The 17,669-nt window shown below is 34.2% G+C and overlaps 2 protein-coding genes across 10 annotated transcripts in view; one reads left to right on the top strand and one right to left on the bottom strand.

Annotated features, from left to right (window-relative positions):
- Positions 1-5,438, top strand: part of LOC128987366 (protein yippee-like 2) — a 119,919-nt gene extending 114,481 nt beyond the window's left edge. For all 4 annotated transcript variants that reach the window (XM_054408180.1, XM_054408179.1, XM_054408181.1 and 1 more), the window contains one exon: positions 2,342-5,438. In XM_054408180.1, the coding sequence (XP_054264155.1) occupies positions 2,342-2,434 (93 nt within the window). In that variant the 3' untranslated portion in view covers positions 2,435-5,438. The remainder of the gene's footprint in view (positions 1-2,341) is intronic.
- A 1,549-nt stretch (positions 5,439-6,987) lies between these two features.
- The window catches only part of LOC128987365 (protoheme IX farnesyltransferase, mitochondrial), a 47,161-nt gene continuing 36,479 nt past the window's right edge, over positions 6,988-17,669 (bottom strand). For 4 of the 6 annotated variants that reach the window (XM_054408174.1, XM_054408176.1, XM_054408173.1 and 1 more), the window contains exons 8-9: positions 17,138-17,258; positions 6,988-7,235 (exon numbers count right to left, since the gene is read on the bottom strand). In XM_054408174.1, the coding sequence (XP_054264149.1) occupies positions 7,148-7,235; positions 17,138-17,258 (209 nt within the window). In that variant the 3' untranslated portion in view covers positions 6,988-7,147. Of the gene's footprint in view, positions 7,236-17,137; positions 17,259-17,669 lie in introns of those variants that run through there. The other 2 variants (XM_054408177.1, XM_054408178.1) reach the window with 2 other exon arrangements.

Raw genomic sequence — 17,669 nt, 5'->3', positions numbered from 1 at the left:
ACATCTTTCTGCCGTGAAATAGGAATTCATTACTTACTAACGTTCAGTAATTTTGCTGGACATTAGCTGATTATAATTTTTTTACCTATTGACAACCTCATATATTTCGTAATTATATATAATCATCAACGTGACAAAATTTACACTAAACTCAAATATTCTAAAGACAAAACAGGGTTGGTACGGTGAGGAAAAACCTGGAAAACTCAGGAAATTACGAAAAAATTCTGGAATTTCTTCTGAAAGACTACCTTTTTACAGAGATGCAACATTTTGCTCTAAACATGTTTTTGTCAGGGTGATGACTAATAGCAAAAATAACGACTTAAGCACTGATGCACATTTTTACATCGATAGTTAGTTTTAGGTACAGGGGAGGAATCGATATGTATATAGTTTGAAACAAGTTTTGTATTTGGAAGTGATTAAACAAGTTAAATATTTACATTTTTTCTAAAATTTCTTGATTTAGATTTGTCAATATCGACTTGCGGTATACCTGGAAAAATAATAACTAGTGTACATGTTGCTCTAAATCAAGCAATTGCAAATAAATAAAGTGGTTACCGTATTTAAAAACAAATAACTTATTTTTAAAAACGAATAAAAGTCATAATTTCCGATGTGTTTAAAACACTCAACTCATAGATACCGTACCTAACAGTTCCATATAATTAACTTTCCTGTAAATATTTTATCATTTTTCAAAAGCTGATCTGGTTGTTTAGTGTATTCTACAAATTAATGTTTCCTACTTATAGCCGCATTAGGTTGTCCATGTTGATGATCTTTGTCAATGATAATGTAATAATCTGCATGGTACTACCCATTGTCGCCAGTACGTTTACAAATTTCAGTAATTTTTTTATAGTGATAACATTTTGTTTACATTACTTAAGAACTGCCTGATTCTCTGCATAGCCTCTCTGTCACAATTTTATTTGCTTCATTTGGCTAGTTACTGTTATAAAAAAAATTATATTTACCTAAAAAAATGCTGAATTGAAAGGCCTAATGTTGTTCTGATGGTTTTTTGTTTCTCTTAAATGTGAATAATGCCAATCCTTCAATGACAGTTTTGTTAAGGTTTCTTGGATGTAGTCATATTCTTTTAAAATCACTTGACTTAAAAATTGTCCAGGATTTCTCGATTTTTTACATTGTAAAATTGAAATACTGTAGTAAATATTTAATTTCAACAAAATTAGTAAATGTACCCAATGCCTTTCATTGAATTGAAAAATAAATAACAGCAATTAAATTATACAGCTGATCAAAATGTAAACAATTACGTTCTTCATAAGGATAACATGGAAACTTTCAAAGCTACTGGGGCAGAGCCCAAGGGACATTTCAAACATGTATGGCCAGTTTGCAAATCTACACGACACGCTCTTTCCAATGAGATAACAATGGATAAAATCGGTTAAGAAATGGCGGAGGAGTTAAACCGACAAAGTTTCATGTAGCGTATTAATTATATAGATATCAGTCTGAAAAACCTGGAAAAGCCAGGGATTTTTTTTTTCTAAATTTAGTACCAACCCTGTAAAATCACAAAAGAATTTGAAATTGAGTAGTCAAGTATTTTAATACAGTGAGTAGTTAATACAAAAACATAACCTCTCAAAGTAGTGAAGCCCTTAAGTCGTTAGGACATAAAATGAATTTTGAACGTTTTCTTATAGGGTCGAGTTATTTTGGGAGAAAAATACTGTGCAAAAGCATTTTCCCGAAACATGTTTGGAAACATCTATTTTCTGAAGTAGTAACGTATACTATTTCAGTTTTCACTTTGTTAGTAAACAAAATTTCTTTCTCTTTTACCTCGCCCGTCCACATAAGCCACAGAGGCCTGTGTGTGGATTGCATCAAGCAAAGCAAGAGGTGAGACGATTATAGTACAAGGGCAACTGTACTGATAAAAAGTAGTGGCAGGTACCAGGATCCAAACTCACTACAACTTGGGTTCGAAAAATGGATTTAAAAAATGGGTTTAAAATGGAATCCATGACCCAGTTTAAGTTTTTTTACCTTGTTTAAAAAAAAAAAAAACACACTGGAAAGGAATACTATGTCTGGTGCAGACTTTCTTGTACCTGCTTGGTTTTTTTTTTTAAATCATAGTCAACTTTTTATGTAATAATGAAGTGATGAAGTTTAACTAAAAATATATATTCAGTCTTGATTCATATTTTTCTCTATCCAAAGATAGGTGGTTGTGTACCCTCTGGAGCAAATAGAAAGCCATAAAACTTTATGTTGCCTGTCCCTATGGGATTTCTGGGATTATAGCCTACTTCCTCAGCCTGTTTTATTGATATGCTTAATTTGATTGCAGGAACATGCATTTGAATCAAGCCAGAAATACAAGGAGGGCAAATATATCATCGAATTGGCCCACATGATAAAAGAGAACGGGTGGGACAACTAGCGGCGCGCAACGCGCTCGTCACCGCGCACCTCACCCGTCTCATGTCCTCCCTCCCCCGTGACTGGTCACACGCGCAAATGCCTGTGTTTCTACTGACTGTTAATGCAGGGTTCTGTGGAAATGTTTAAGCTTTAAATGTCCATATATCGTCGACTCGTGTAATAGTGAGTGCTTAAGTGGGAAGTTGTTGTTTCAATGTGGATTCTGTGTTCAAGAAGGTTTATTTATAATGACGGTAACATTTAGTTTTATTCTAGATTATTTGGTTTAATTTTGTTCCTTGTACATTACGAGTCGACAGGTTGGTCTTTAAATTGAAAGCATGTGAACGGTATTTAATAATTTAGGGGTAGAATGTTAAGACTGTGATAAAATACTGTGTTTCATACATTAGGGCTCCTTTTTGACTTCAATAAAATAAAGGGTACAACATTTTTTTAAATCAAGAAGACATTTTCATTTTTATTATGTTGTGTTTTTGAAATCCTTAACAAATTTTCTGATTCAAAACTTATTTTAATCTTTATCCTTTTTCATACATTTAGTTTCTTGTTGACCATTTAAGATGTTGTCCGCCCCTATACATAATTCCCCAAACATGTGATGGGGAACATCACTACAGGTCATAACACATTCAGCATGGCGTAGTAGGCAAGGCCTACTGTTATAAATCCATGTCTGTTGCTTCAAAGTTGTTTTTGATTTGCTTTAAACACCAGCGCCGCCCTGTCTGTGTTAAATACTTACAACCTGTTATTGTTAATGTACAATGCAAATATGGCTGTTTTATACTTGGAATTTATTTAGTCAAAATAACAGATATTCTTTGTAAAATGATCATTGTTCAAATCAATTTTAGCTCAAGGCAGTGTGCTCACTCGCCCTTAGGTTACTTTCATATTATGTGTTGTTTGCAAAGTGGAATGTATAATTAAGCTCTTTATTGTAGTATTATTACTACTCCAAGGTCGTCATCATGATATGTATATAATACGGATAACTTTTGATTTTATCATAAAGTTAACTTATTTGATTTTTAGCCGTAAAAGATACAATATCTTGATACACTCATCTTTGATTTTACTTTCATGAATATAGATACAAATGCTATAAATCAAAACTGTAGGTTTAGTTTATTTTTTTCATATAACCCTACTTAAATTTAATTTTTAAGTTTATTATATTATATAATTTGATTACATTACTTGCTTCAGGTTTAATCATTTTCATGTTTTGTTTAAGCTGGGTTCTATTATTTTTCGTTTGTAAATTTTCTTATGCACATGTTTTTATAAGTCTAACTTACTCAAGATGTTTGAGTCCTGAGAATCAAACTTCAAAAGTCTGATTGCATGTATCTGAAAACTCTTGTTCGTTCTCCCAAGTTTAACATAATTGTTATCGCATCAAATTATATATAGTTGTTATAATAACCAAGCATTAAGCAAAATTATTTAAAATATTTTAATTTTTTTATATACCGTCATGAGGTTTAACTTGACATGTTTCATTACAATAGTCTTTTATACAAAACCTGTAAAAACTGTTATCAAGCAGATTCAACACACATTTATTTTAAAAAAACTATCAAAGAAACAATCTGTCATAATTTTTATAAGGAATATCACATTGATTTTAGTGTTGTTAAAATAGTAACTATAAAATCTTTTGTGTCTTTGAGAGAGATTCAATGTAAATAAATCTGTCTCAACTAAAATACGTGTGAAACTGATGGTCCCAGACCTTAAGGCTTAAAAGTCGTTGGCCATCAAATGGCATAATTGTACCCCTTACATTTAGTCTCTCTTGTGATATACAGGCAATAATACATAACAAACTCGACTATTTCAGACCTGCACATATAAAGTTTCAAACTTTTAGTGCATTTAACTTTTCTGAAATTGACTTGTTTGCAACACAAATATGAATATTTCCATTTTACATTAAAATTGACAATATCTATTGTATGTACCGTGTTATAAATACTTAATTCGTAATTCGTACATGTAACTAAGTTTCCATTGAGTGTTAAATGTTACTATGTAACTGAGGGACTTTGACCAGTCACGATGTGTGAGGTGTGCCGCTATTGTAAGGACTCTCTTGTGGACTTGTGATACTCTGATCTCAATTCTGGTGTGGCGTAAGCAGCAGTAGTTTTTTTCCGATGTAGTTTTTCCATGTCGGTCACATAATTTTTCATTTATGTAAAAGGCCTAACAGACATTATATCTTTACTCGATTTTAAGTTTCAAAGTTGATAAAACTGTAAGTGTTATCCTTACATTTGTATATTGTATAAATCTCACAACGTTTTGCCAGTTATCAGGAAGCTGCCAGTGGTGATGTTCCCTGGTAGGCATGACCACTGACATTTCTTCCCCTTATTGTACATAGTTAGATCGTTCATCCCTATATATTTTTATATCAAATCAATTTGTGCTGACACATCGCCCCCCAATGTGTGTATTACAAAACTGTACTTATAGTTGAAATTTTTTACCCGATTTAGTTTTTATACTTTCTTCTCGTGTGTTAGTTTGATTCGGCAAATCCATTCTAGTCTGAGTTGTATATAGGTTTAGTTCGCACGTCAAAAGTTATTGGCTTTTGCATTTCTTATGTTTTGATATTTGTAATCTTTGATTTTTTTTTACTATATAAAAACATAAAAAACAAAAAAAATAGTTGTACGAATGTCAGTATTTTTGTAACAAACTAATATAAATGAGCGCAAGGGTCAGCAATTTCAACGAATTTCACTTCCCATCTGTGAGGAGCCAGAGTATGTGTAAGATGGTGCCTGAAATGTTATATCGGAGGACCAAATCTGTGTGGTTGCCAGTTGTTTTCACTATTACTAGATTACTCTGTGGTTGAGCTTCATATTAAAACCATTAAGACTAAAGAACAAAACATCCACTCTACACCTCTAGGACCTCCATTGTGTGCTTAAATCCCAGCAGAGCTTGCTTAGAGATTATACTTTACGGCAATGCTACAAGTGTTTCATTCACCTTTGTACCTCTGATTAGGAAATTAAATAAAGTTGTATAGTTTGCTATAAATGTACTTTAAAATGAGCAGTTTTAGAAAAATTCCCTAAAGGAGGTAGCTATTATCGTAGGTGGCACGGTAAGACTTAGACCCAGGACCGATATACTTTTTAATTTAATTTGTCATTTAATGTTCTCTGTCATATCAATCCATTTAAAAAAAGTCCAGTTCCTGTCGAACCACCTGCTTCGAGAGGAACTGGACATTTTTTAACAGATTGTATACGTGTGAGAGGGGAAGGTTGTCATCCACAAATTTGAAAAAAAAATTGCCAATCTAGAACGCCTAGCTCTAGCTAGTAGCTAGATTAATTATCCGTTTAATTTAAGCTGTAAGTTAACAGTTTACTGCCTCAAGAAAAAATTGAAAAACTCAAATTTATATTGATGATTTTGCCCTTGCAATTATGTAATCGACACATCGATGGTTGATAGTTACCATCAAATGATTGATACTTATGTTACCATCGATGGTTGACCTATCGATGCACTTCCCAATTTAACAACACCTACAATTCTGATGAAGAAGTTATTTAGTATGATATTTTTACTTAATTATTTAACAGCCTTTTAATAGTTTGTCAAATTGAACGCAAAAAATAAGATAATATATAAAGATAATTTATACAAATTAAAATTAAAATATAAAACAAGACAAGCTTAAATTGATATTGATGATTTTGCCCTGGAAAAATCAATGTTTTCGCAACTTGATGTAATTGGCACATCGATGGTTGATACCTGATGTTACCAATTACCATCGATGATTGATACTTTATGTTACCATCGATGGTTGACCTATCGATGCTCATCCCAATTTTACAACACCTACAATTATTCCGATCAAGAAATTATTATTTTAGTCAATGATGTTTTTACTTCATTATTTAATAGCCTTTTTATAGTTTGTAAAATTTAACGCAAAAAATAAAGACATATGAATGAATGATACAAAAATTTGAAGCCCGCTCTCGGCAGAGAGATAATTGTACCCATTTTACTCTTTCCTTGTGTCCCTGGGCCCATATAATAAAGGGTCTCTGCTCTAGGCACAAGCTGTGTCTCACTTGCTAGATTTGAATCTGTACCAAAACAACTAAAAATACCCCTGCCACAGCAAACCTGCTGACTAAGCCAATTTCAACTTGTCTGATTACATTTTTGCTAAAATATATTTCCATTAATAAGACTTATATTTAAATAATATTAGATTTGACGAGTGCTTAGGTTTGCTGCTATGGGGAAGGTAAAAGGTGTTTTTGACCATACATAAATTTTCAAGTTTCAATATTATTGAATTTAAATAAACATACTAGAGATGCTTAATACAAATAAATAGCATACTGTTGAGTAAAATTGAGTAGTTGTCTTTTAAAACCCTTTATCCTTTAAACGTCTTTCATACTATCAGAGTTAACAAATTGAATTAAAATGCGTTAAGATTTTGACTTTTAAATTACCACTGACGTTAAACGACACATTTAAAGTAGTCAGGAAAAGAAAATAACTAATTCTAACATTTATTTACTAGTTGTTATTTACAAATAAATAACATCTTATAATTCCTAAATATCACACATAGTTCTAAGTAAAATTTCAACATGTTGCATATTGCTACAACACAATGTACAAGTATCGATGTCTAAGAGTGAACTTGTCATAACGTAGGTTTGACAACAAAAGGTAGAGTGAGGGGAAGGGACTCTGATACAACAGCTGCTTGCACTTTGGTCTCTTCCTCTTTCCTGGAAAGTATTAAAAAATGTATAAGTTTTTATAATGCAGGCAAAATAACTTGTTAATGCATTGTTAGTAAACAACAAAAATAATTAAGTTAATAAGCTTGTTTTTTTTTAATAAAGCAACATAATGCAGCTGATTTATTGTCATTAATTATAATGTTTATGTGATTAACATTCTTTTTTCCACAGCCTCTCTATTAGTTTGAATCAATAGAAATGATTCTGGTTCAGGTGTTGTCTCCCGCCTACTATCAGTTATATTTCAAATTTTTGTCTTTTAAATGTTTATATTTTTAATTTCCATGTGTGTGTTAAGTGTATTGTTCATATTGACACCTCCAAATGAAGTGACAAGACATTCAGTACTAGCATAGACATAATAAATATAGACTGTCAAAGGAAGGCTCCGGCACCCACCGCTAGGAGTACCATGTAGTTACGGCGCACACCACTGCAGGCGATTAGCACAGGAGCCGCTGCAGCGGTGTGCGCCTTAACTACACGGCAAACCTAGCAGTGGACACCAGAACTTATGCTAACCGCAGCACAGCTGACGGTCTAAATTTATTCTATTTGTCTATGGTACTAAGCTGAAGATTACTTTCTTTTATAATTAGAAAATAGTTGCCCTATTGAAATATTCTGGATTGGACAAATTCAGATACAATATCTGAATATCTGTACCGGGTATATAGACCAGATGGTTTAAAAAATTGGAACCGGCTATCCTTGATCATTAGGCTTTTTAACTATAGGAGCAACTGGTCTTGTCCTGTAACAAAGCTAAACACCTAATTCTTTACTCATCCATCGTTCATATTTGGGTAAAAATACACAAAGGTGCATCCCCATCTAAATTAGTAATAAAGAAAAACAGTAAAATAAATTAATAGAGGTGTGCGAGCCTGAGGATCGAGCCGAATTTTGAGTTGAATTTTTTTGTTTAAGTAGGCCAACATAAATTTATTTTGAAACAAGAACTAAGTTTACAATAGATGAAAACAATAATTCATTTTATATAATTAAAAAACCATGTGTACTGAAAATAAGTGTGGTCAAATACAAATAATAAATATATCTATTCCAACGATAAATAAATAACTTATTAATATTTTTATTTGAAATAAATATTGCATTTCACATTAGCATACAAATTATTATTTGAAAAATATGTTAGTATAGTACAGTAGAACCTCTTTAATCCGAACCCCTGTAATCCGAACGTCCACTAATCAGAACGCCTCATACTGAACTGTACTCTAAACACAGTACAGTAGTTATTTATTGTATACGTTGTGTTTGTAATTGTTTCTATTGAAATTTACATTACTGTTAATTGACGATGTTTACTACTGTATTAAATAAACACTGTATTTTACTTTATAAAGCATTTTTCACTGTTCCTGTAACAATTAAGAGCCATTTTAGCCACATTATAGCTATTGTTAAGTAAAATCAACAACATGTTCTGTAATCCGAACTACCCCCGGTCCCAGTTCGGATTAAAGAGATTCTACTGTAGTTTAAGACACAATTGCGTAAACATAGTGTCGTTAACACTATTTACGCGAGTTGCATACACTACTTTACCTACAACAGTGTTTTAATTACTAAAAATAACTACTCATAACTCCTAAGAGAGGTTGTGTTTTCGTTTATTACCTCTCATTGCCGCTGACAGTGATGCAACGAAACATGTGCCAAACACTAATTGCACCACTCAACAATTAAATTAGCCTGAACAGCTGATTAGTTGAAGTTCGAATCATTACTTAACTATTACTTGCAATGCTAGCTTCTTTCTTTTTTTGGTTTGTCCAGAGTCTGATTTTTACTCACTATTGTATGGCACTATTTATTAATATTATTACATGTCTTGCTATTATGATTTGAATGCATCTTGTTTCTCTTTCAGTATTATTATTATTATGCCTTTCGCACATTACCTGATATTCTCTTGCATATCTTTTTGTAATGCTAGCTTCTTTTGTTCATAGTCCACCTGTTACTAATTTTGTATGTTCTATTTAATGCATCTTGTGTTCACCTATTGTATTATTTAGTATTTATTATTGCTTGTTATCTCCCACATGTAATGGTATTATTGTACAATGGCTTCTGCCGTGAATAAACAAATTGAATTAAATAGAATTACAATTTGACTTATTCTCTCTCAATCTTTGAACCTCATTGGTCCGTTACCAGTGTTGTTGTTCAACCTCTATGGTTATTTAATTATTATTTAACCATATGTTTTTATTTACTTTCTTTAATAATATTTTCTTGTATTTGTGTCTTGATTAAAAACAGTTTAGTTTCCAAACAAAAACACTCAACATTTAAGTAAATCAAACATTTCTCCAAATAAATCAAACAATAGTCAATACTTTAAGCCAATTAATGTCAATAACAGCCTGTCCAATGTCGAAAAGAGATGTTTTTGGTGTGGCTCGACAGTTTTACACAAAAGATTCAACTGTCCAGCTAAACAATACACATGTGGGTTTTGTAAAAAAGTCGGTCATTTCCCAAATGTTTGCAAATCAAACAAAGTCAGTCAAATTGAATATGATGATTCTCCCCTTGAAAACCCCACCGAAAATTTTTGCTCTCAGTACATAGACCCTCAAATTGGCTCTGTTGACAAAACCGTACGTGATGATCCATGGTCTGTAGTGTTCAATATGAACGACAGTGATGATGTTCTTTTCAAAATTGATACAGGAGCAGACGTAAGGATTTTGCCTTCCGACTTTAAATTGAACAAGAATATCAAACTGAATCCCACATCCAAAACATTTAGTGGCGCAAATGGTCAAGCTTTGTCAATTTTGGGAACTGCTACAGTCAAACTATCACATAATCACAAAACATGTTATGAGACTATATATGTTTCTAAGGGCACTTCCCAGCCTAGGGGGCTTCTAGGTAAACCTGCAATAAAAAATTTGCAGTTACTTGCTCGAATCAATGAAATACAGCCATCCTGTAATGACTGGTATAACAGACACCCTAAATTATTTGAAAAAAAAAAAAAAATTGTTTGAAGGCTTAGGTTCTATTGATGTCAAATACAAAGTAGAACTGAAAAATAACGCCAATCCATTTGCATTCAACACACCTCGTCGGATTCCTCTTCCTCTTTGGGAATCTACTAAAGAAGAGCTTGAAAGAATGGTGTCAATGGGGGTGATTGCTGAGGTACACCATGCCACAGACTGGTGCTCTCCAATGGTTGTTGTACCAAAGAAGCACTCTAACAAAGTTCGCATCTGTGTGGATCTTACTAAATTAAACAGATGCGTCAGACGAAGATACTATCCTATTCAACCCATTGACATAACACTTGCCCAAATCTCAGAAGCAAAATGCTACTCTAAATTTGATGCTAATAATGGATTCTGGCAGATCACATTGGACGAAGAATCCCAAGATTTGACAACGTTTCTGACACCGTTTGGACGCTTTAAATTTCTGGAACTACCCTTTGGAATAACATCTGCCCCAGAAGTATTCCAGGAATGCGTGAATCGAACCCTTAAAGGTCAAATGAATGCACTTGCGCACATGGACGATATAATTGTTTGGGGGAAAACTCAAGAAGAACATGACTATTTCTTAGAAGAAGTACTTACCAAACTTGAACGTGCAGGCTTCACCTTAAAACAGAGACAAATGTTTGTTTTCTCAAACCTCCTTAACCTACTGTACTTAGGTCACCATCTATCCGAATCAGGAATCAAAGTCGATGAGACCAAAGTCGAAGCTATAAGACAAATGGCACCTCCAACAGATATTTTGGATGTACAAAGGTTACTTGGCATGGTTAACTTTATTGGCAAATGCATACCTAACAAAAGTTTAATGCTATGTCAGCCAAGTTTAGTGTTTGTTTCTGTCTTGTTAGTTCTTCAGATCTACGGATAGTGTTAATAGCTGTGTTAAGTTTCAAATTCTGGTTCAAGTTGAAGACGATCACTTAGTGATTCGTCCTGAATACCAATAATCAAAACCATCAGAATCATCTCCTCCTCAATCTGACCCCAACCACAGTTTATTGCATGATTGTGAAGGTCTGTGATAAAGTTCTCAATCGGTATGGAACCCTGTTTAAGTTTTAGAAACCTAGCCCGTTCAAAAATTAAGTTCTTTTTGGAAGGAAATTATCGTCAAACTTATTTAGAACAACTTTGTAATTAGATTTGTCATTGTCATTTAACCTGAATGGGTTAAGTATATCCTCTCCCTTTTCCCCCATACAGTAGATATACTAAAACCCATTACCGACCTTCTAAGTAGAAAAAACGAATGGTGTTGGGGGTTTGAACAACAGAAAGCATTCAATGAACTGAAAGAATAATTAGCATCTCCACCTCAACTAGCATTCTATGGCAAGGATAAACCAACTATGATTTCTGCTGACGCTTCTACACAAGGCTTGGGTGGAGTACTTTTACAACAACAAACAGATGGAAATTGGAAACCGATCTCTTATATTTCACGTACTCTGAGCGAAACTGAACAAAACTACTCTAACATTGAACGAGAAGCTCTATCTTTAACATGGAGCTGTGACAAGTTTAAAGACTATATTGTGGGCAAGCTCATCATGTTGGAAACAGATCACAAACCTATGGTAAGTATTTTGACTACTAAAGAGATCAATGATATGACACCCCGTCTTCAAAGGCGCAGACTTCGTCTGATGAGATATTCCTACAATGTTACATATACTCCTGGCAAACATTTAGCAACTGCTGATTGTCTATCAAGAAGCCCTGTAGCAACTAATGAGAATTATGATTTGGATGAGGAAGTTGAACTGGCCATCCACACAGTAACAAGAAACATTGCCTATGTAACTGACATGGTTCTTGATAGAATTTCCTCGGCCCAGCGGGCTAGTTCAGAACTCAGGTTAATTAAATCTTACTGCTCAACTGAATGGCCTGATAAAACCAAGATTCCCGATAATCTTAAGCCATACTTCACAGTTCGGGATGAAATATCTTCTTGTGACGGACTGTTGCTTAGAGGAGAACGTCTCATAATCCCGGAAACTCTTAGACAAGAAATGTTGACAAGAATACACACAGGTCACCTAGGAATTACTAAATGTCGACTTAGGGCCAACAATAGTATGTGGTGGCCGGGAATGTCACTTGATTAGGGGTGTGCGAATACTCGAATCTTCGAGCTTTTTGGTCGAGCTTTTCATTATTCGGCTCGGCTCGAGACGAATCAACTCTGTAGAATCTCAACTGGTAGAATCAACTCTGGGAATTTCTCTGGTAGTACCAGAGTGATTCCCGAAGAATATCGACAGAAGATGAACATCCTAAATTCTAAAGCGCCCGTGATGAAAGGGATCCCAAAAATACACAAGAAGAATGTACCCATCAGACCATTAGTTAACTTTAAATGTGCTCCTACCTACAATGTTTCAATATTGTTAGCAAGTAAGCTCAGCAATGATTTAGAATTAGAATATGTATACAATGTAAAGAATAGTTATGAATTTGTTGAACGTGTAAAGAACATAGATATAGATTCGAATAGTAGGCTAGTCTCATTTGATATCGCAAATCTGTACACAAACATACCTGTATCAGAAACTGTAGATCTTGTTAAATGTAGGCTTTTGCAGAATAGTTTAGACGATGAATATGTCAATCAGATTGTAAAATTGCTTGTGACTGTTTTGAAGCAAAATTATTTTAGATTTAACAATAGATTTTACGAACAAACAGATGGTTTAGCTATGGGAAGTCCACTTTCGGCAATTTTGTCAGAAATATTTTTACAGCACCAGGAAAAAGAAATGTTAATGAATTTAAGAAAGAATCATGATGTAAAACTGTATGTTAGATATGTAGACGACATTCTTGTTATCTTCAGACAATCCCAGGAGCAGGAGCATGAAACGATGATGCAGACACTAAACAGCCACCACCCAAACCTCACCTTTACCAACGAGTTTGAAGAAAACAAAAAGATCAACTTCCTGGACCTCACATTAGAGAGAAAAGACAGCAAGATAGAGTTTGACATCTACAGGAAACCTACGCAAACGGACACTACAATCAACAACAAGTCTATCCATCCGACAATCCACAAGACCGCAGCCTTTAGATCTATGCTGTACCGAGCCTATAAGATCCCACTTAGCCAAGCCAATAGGAAAAAAGAACTGGACACCATTAAGAAGATCGCCCAAGTGAATGGATTTCGAACCAAGACGATAGAGGACATCGCAAGGAAGACGAGGAGAAAAATCGATAGACAGAATACACTAAACAGCAGAACAACATTAGAAGAGATAAAAGAGGAAAGCACCAGATATATCACATTTAGCTACACGGGGACTACAACACAAAGGACTGCTAACAGATTCAAGAAATACGGAGTTTCAATAGCCTACAGGACTCAGAACACCATGAGTAAAATACTGCATCCAAAAATAGAAGATTGTAACAAATTTGACACTTCGGGCATCTATAAAATCAATTGTAACGATTGTGATAGCTTCTACATTGGACAGACTGTGAACTTCGTAAACCGCTTCAAAAACCACATATCTGCGTGGAGGAACAACAAACCGGAAAGATCAAATGTCGCACAACACCTGTTACAAAATGGGCACTCACTAGGAAAAATGGAGGATAGTCTAGATATTTTAAAGAATTGTAAGAAAGGATATGTAATGAATGCTTGGGAGGAATTGTATATTTATAAGGAAAAATGTAAAGATAGAAATAAGTTGATTAATGAACAAATACATTTTGATTCCAGTTGTACTTATAAAAATGTATTGGCCGGTGCTTCCGGTAGCCAATAGGGTATAAGTAGGGACGCCATTCAAGATTCTTGTCATTCGCCTATTGGGTCTGATGATGATTGGAGTGTCCAATCGAAATCGATCACCACTTACCATCGTTTTTGTATATTTACCGTCTTGTGAGTAACAGTATAAGCGTAAATATATGTTTTAAGTGTTAAAAGACGTTTCTTTTATTTACTTTCCGTAAATTTAATAACACGTACAATGCTGATCAAGAAGTTATTTATTTTTTAATACAAAATAGAATTAAATATTCATAGTAGTAGTTACAATATACATAATAATGTAATCGTCTTGCTAGTTGTTTTGTCGTCATTCAAGGTCGCGTTGCTGTTCTGTTATGAAAGACAATCTGATTGTCTCAGTCTGCACTGCATATCAGGCATTCAATTATCCTTTTATTTCTTGCATCTTAATTTAGTTCAGTTCAGTTCTTATCATGATTATCTACTATTTGATGTCTTGACAATTCTCAATGTTTTTAAACATATTAAAATAACATTGTGTTTATTTAAAAATTGACTGAACATTATTATTATGCACTTTTTTAAGAAAAAAAGTTTAATAATTTAGATAAGGTGACGCTAGAAAAAGCTCGGCTCGAAAAAGCTCGAGCTCGAAAATTTTTGAAAAAGCTCGGCTCGGCTCGAGGTTGAAAATCACTATTCGCACACCCCTACACTTGATATTGAAAAATATGTTAATGATTGTCCAAAATGTACAAAACATAGAACACAACATCATGAACCCCTTTTACCAAGCGAGCTTCCATCTCGTCCTTGGGAAAAGGTAGCGATAGATCTCTTCAAACTCGAAGGAACATGGTTCGTAGTAATCACTGACTGTTTTTCCCGTTATTTCGAAATAGCTACATTAAAAAACCTGTCAACTGCTGAAATAATCGAGAAATTCAAATCTGTATTTTGCCGTCACGGTATACCAATTGAGCTACGATCTGATTGTGGCACACAGTTTGCTACCAGATACACTGGTCTTGAAAACACTGAATTCAAAAAGTCCGCTCAAAGCTATAACTTTAAACTTGTGACGAGCAGCCCAATCTACCACCAAAGTAACGGAACAGCTGAAGCTGCAGTCAAAATAGCAAAAAGTGTACTAAAGAAAAACAAAGAAGATCCGTATTTAGCTATCCTGACTTATTGCAATACACCCCTATCCACAAATGGATACAGTCCTGCTCAACTAATATACAATAGATCATTAAGAGATAACCTGCCTGTTTTACCCAAACAACTTGAAATCAAACCCAATCTCTCTCAACTAAAGGAAAAAGAAGATACTTACAGAGCATCTTACAAGAGAAACTACGATAGACGCTACGCTACAAGAGAACTTCCATCGCTGCATGTAGGTCAAAAAGTATGGGTCCAAGACTTAAAAAGAGAGGGGATTATTATCAGCTTAGGACAAGAACCAAGGTCATACTGGGTTAAGACAGGAAACACTACGTTGAGAAGGAATCGACACCACCTTTTGCCTTACAAAGGTAATACAAGCAAACAGAGCAATCCAATTCCTTTATCCATCAAAGATACTCTGCCATTTACTACTGTTACTCAAACCAACTCGTCCCTATCAAATACTACTGAAAAAGCAACTACTACTCCATCTAGAACCCCCCTAAGAGTACAGTAAATCTTTTTCACGATCAACAATTCCCAATCAAGAAGCTGCAATTAAAAAATCATCAAGAGGCAGAATTATAAGACCAACCAAACGATTTCCTGAATAAACTTTGAAAAAAAAAAACTCAAAGGGAAAGATGTTCAACCTCTATGGTTATTTAATTATTATTGAACCATATGTTTTTTTTTACTTTCTTTAATAATATTGTCTTGTATTTGTGTCTTGATTAAAAACAGTTTAGTTTCTTTTGATCTTTTAATTTTTATCTGAATAAGAAATAGAGCAGTTGTTATGACTATAACTACGCTGTTATGAAAGTAAACGATGCTGTTATGTGAAACTTTTCAATTCTAAGAACTGAACTGAAACGGCTACTTTATAAAACGGTCGTAGGTAAAATATTTTGCGATCAAGAAAAATATCTCCAGTGAGTTACACATGCACCTGTATAGTATTTACATAAGAAGGGTTTACAAATTTTATATTTAAGTATTGGAGGAATGGTTTTCTTCCAACTAATTTTTAACGACATAACCCTTTTATAACTATCGAGAGTTTTAAAGCATGTCTGAATCGGTTACCTTACCTGTAAAAAAATCAGTTCACACCTAATCATAAGTTGGGTGTAGCCTATTAAGCACTTATCTCAATCTCATCATGACATATAAATGCATATTACTACACCTCGCGGCCAAAGCCTGAACATAACCCGTGGTCAGAGAAAATTTCAAATTTGTCATGGTCTCCCGCGGTTGCAGCAAAATCGAGTTTATCACAGGCAGTCACGATAAAATTATTGTCTTCCGCGATATCATGAACATCTCAAGCGGCTTTGTGGACATCATCATCGTCACACCTCCCATGATTATATTTATTACATCCTGAATATCATACATGGTCGTTTAAACATCATCATTGTCTTCTGCGATTGTAACAAAAAACTGGATATCACCCGGGGTCGTGTAGACCGTCTCCCGATGATAGACATAATCTTTGTTCTCTGTGATACCGGCAAAATCTTAGACATCTGTAGTCGAGTAGACATTATCATAATCTTTTCCCGCGACCACAGACACATCATCATCAACTCATGCGATCGCGGCCAAATACCTAACATCTCCCGCAGTCGTTTGAAATCGCCTTCTGCGATCGTGGCCAAATCCTGGATTATCTCAAGGGTTACGGCATCATTGGGATTATCGTTCACAATCACAGAAACATTTTGATCATCTCCCACTGTGATCATGGCAACGACTAGGTTATCTCACGCAATTATGGTATCATCTTCCTTAGGTAAAATGCGTAAGTAGTGAATTTATTCAGTGTAATGGTAAGTTCATGCTGGATTTTTTAAAAATAACTTCAGATTTAAAATAAAGCACTTCTACAAGGGATGGACTGAGAATGTAATACTCACTTTGTGTACCAGTGTTTCTTGGTAAACAGCAAAAGCAGCATCAAAACTGGCAGTTGTATCAGTGAAAAGTGGAAAAGCTTGCGAGAACTAGAACTGTCTGACTTGCGATGGAACCTCCAAGCTGCTCACACAATACAAATATTTACAATTTTATACTTGCAATAAGGTGTTGACATAAATATGTGGTTAGTAAGGAGTACAACTACTGATTCCAAATCATATTAGCGAATTTCCCTATAGGGAAGTAGCTATTACCGTAGGTCTCATGGTAAGACTTAGGCCCGGGACCGATTTACTTTTTCATTTTAATGTCCCCAGAGGCCAAAAACACCATTCGTTCAAATTTTTATATATGTATATATATATATATATATATATATAGGTATATATATAGATTTATATATATATATATGTGTCCGTGAACACGATAACTTGAGTAATTTTTATCCGATTTTGATGAAATTTGGTTTGAAGGTGTAAGGCGGGATAAACTTGAATGAGTTCGCGATCCAGCATGATCGGACCATGGGAA

This window comes from Macrosteles quadrilineatus, unplaced genomic scaffold, assembly GCF_028750875.1.
Source record: "Macrosteles quadrilineatus isolate MER2022 unplaced genomic scaffold, UCM_ALF_1.0 Scaffold_2__2_contigs__length_208266976, whole genome shotgun sequence".
In the NCBI taxonomy this organism is placed as follows: Eukaryota; Metazoa; Arthropoda; class Insecta; order Hemiptera; family Cicadellidae; genus Macrosteles; species Macrosteles quadrilineatus.
Note: the sequence above shows the minus strand (reverse complement) of the source record. Positions and strands in the feature narration are given on the sequence as shown.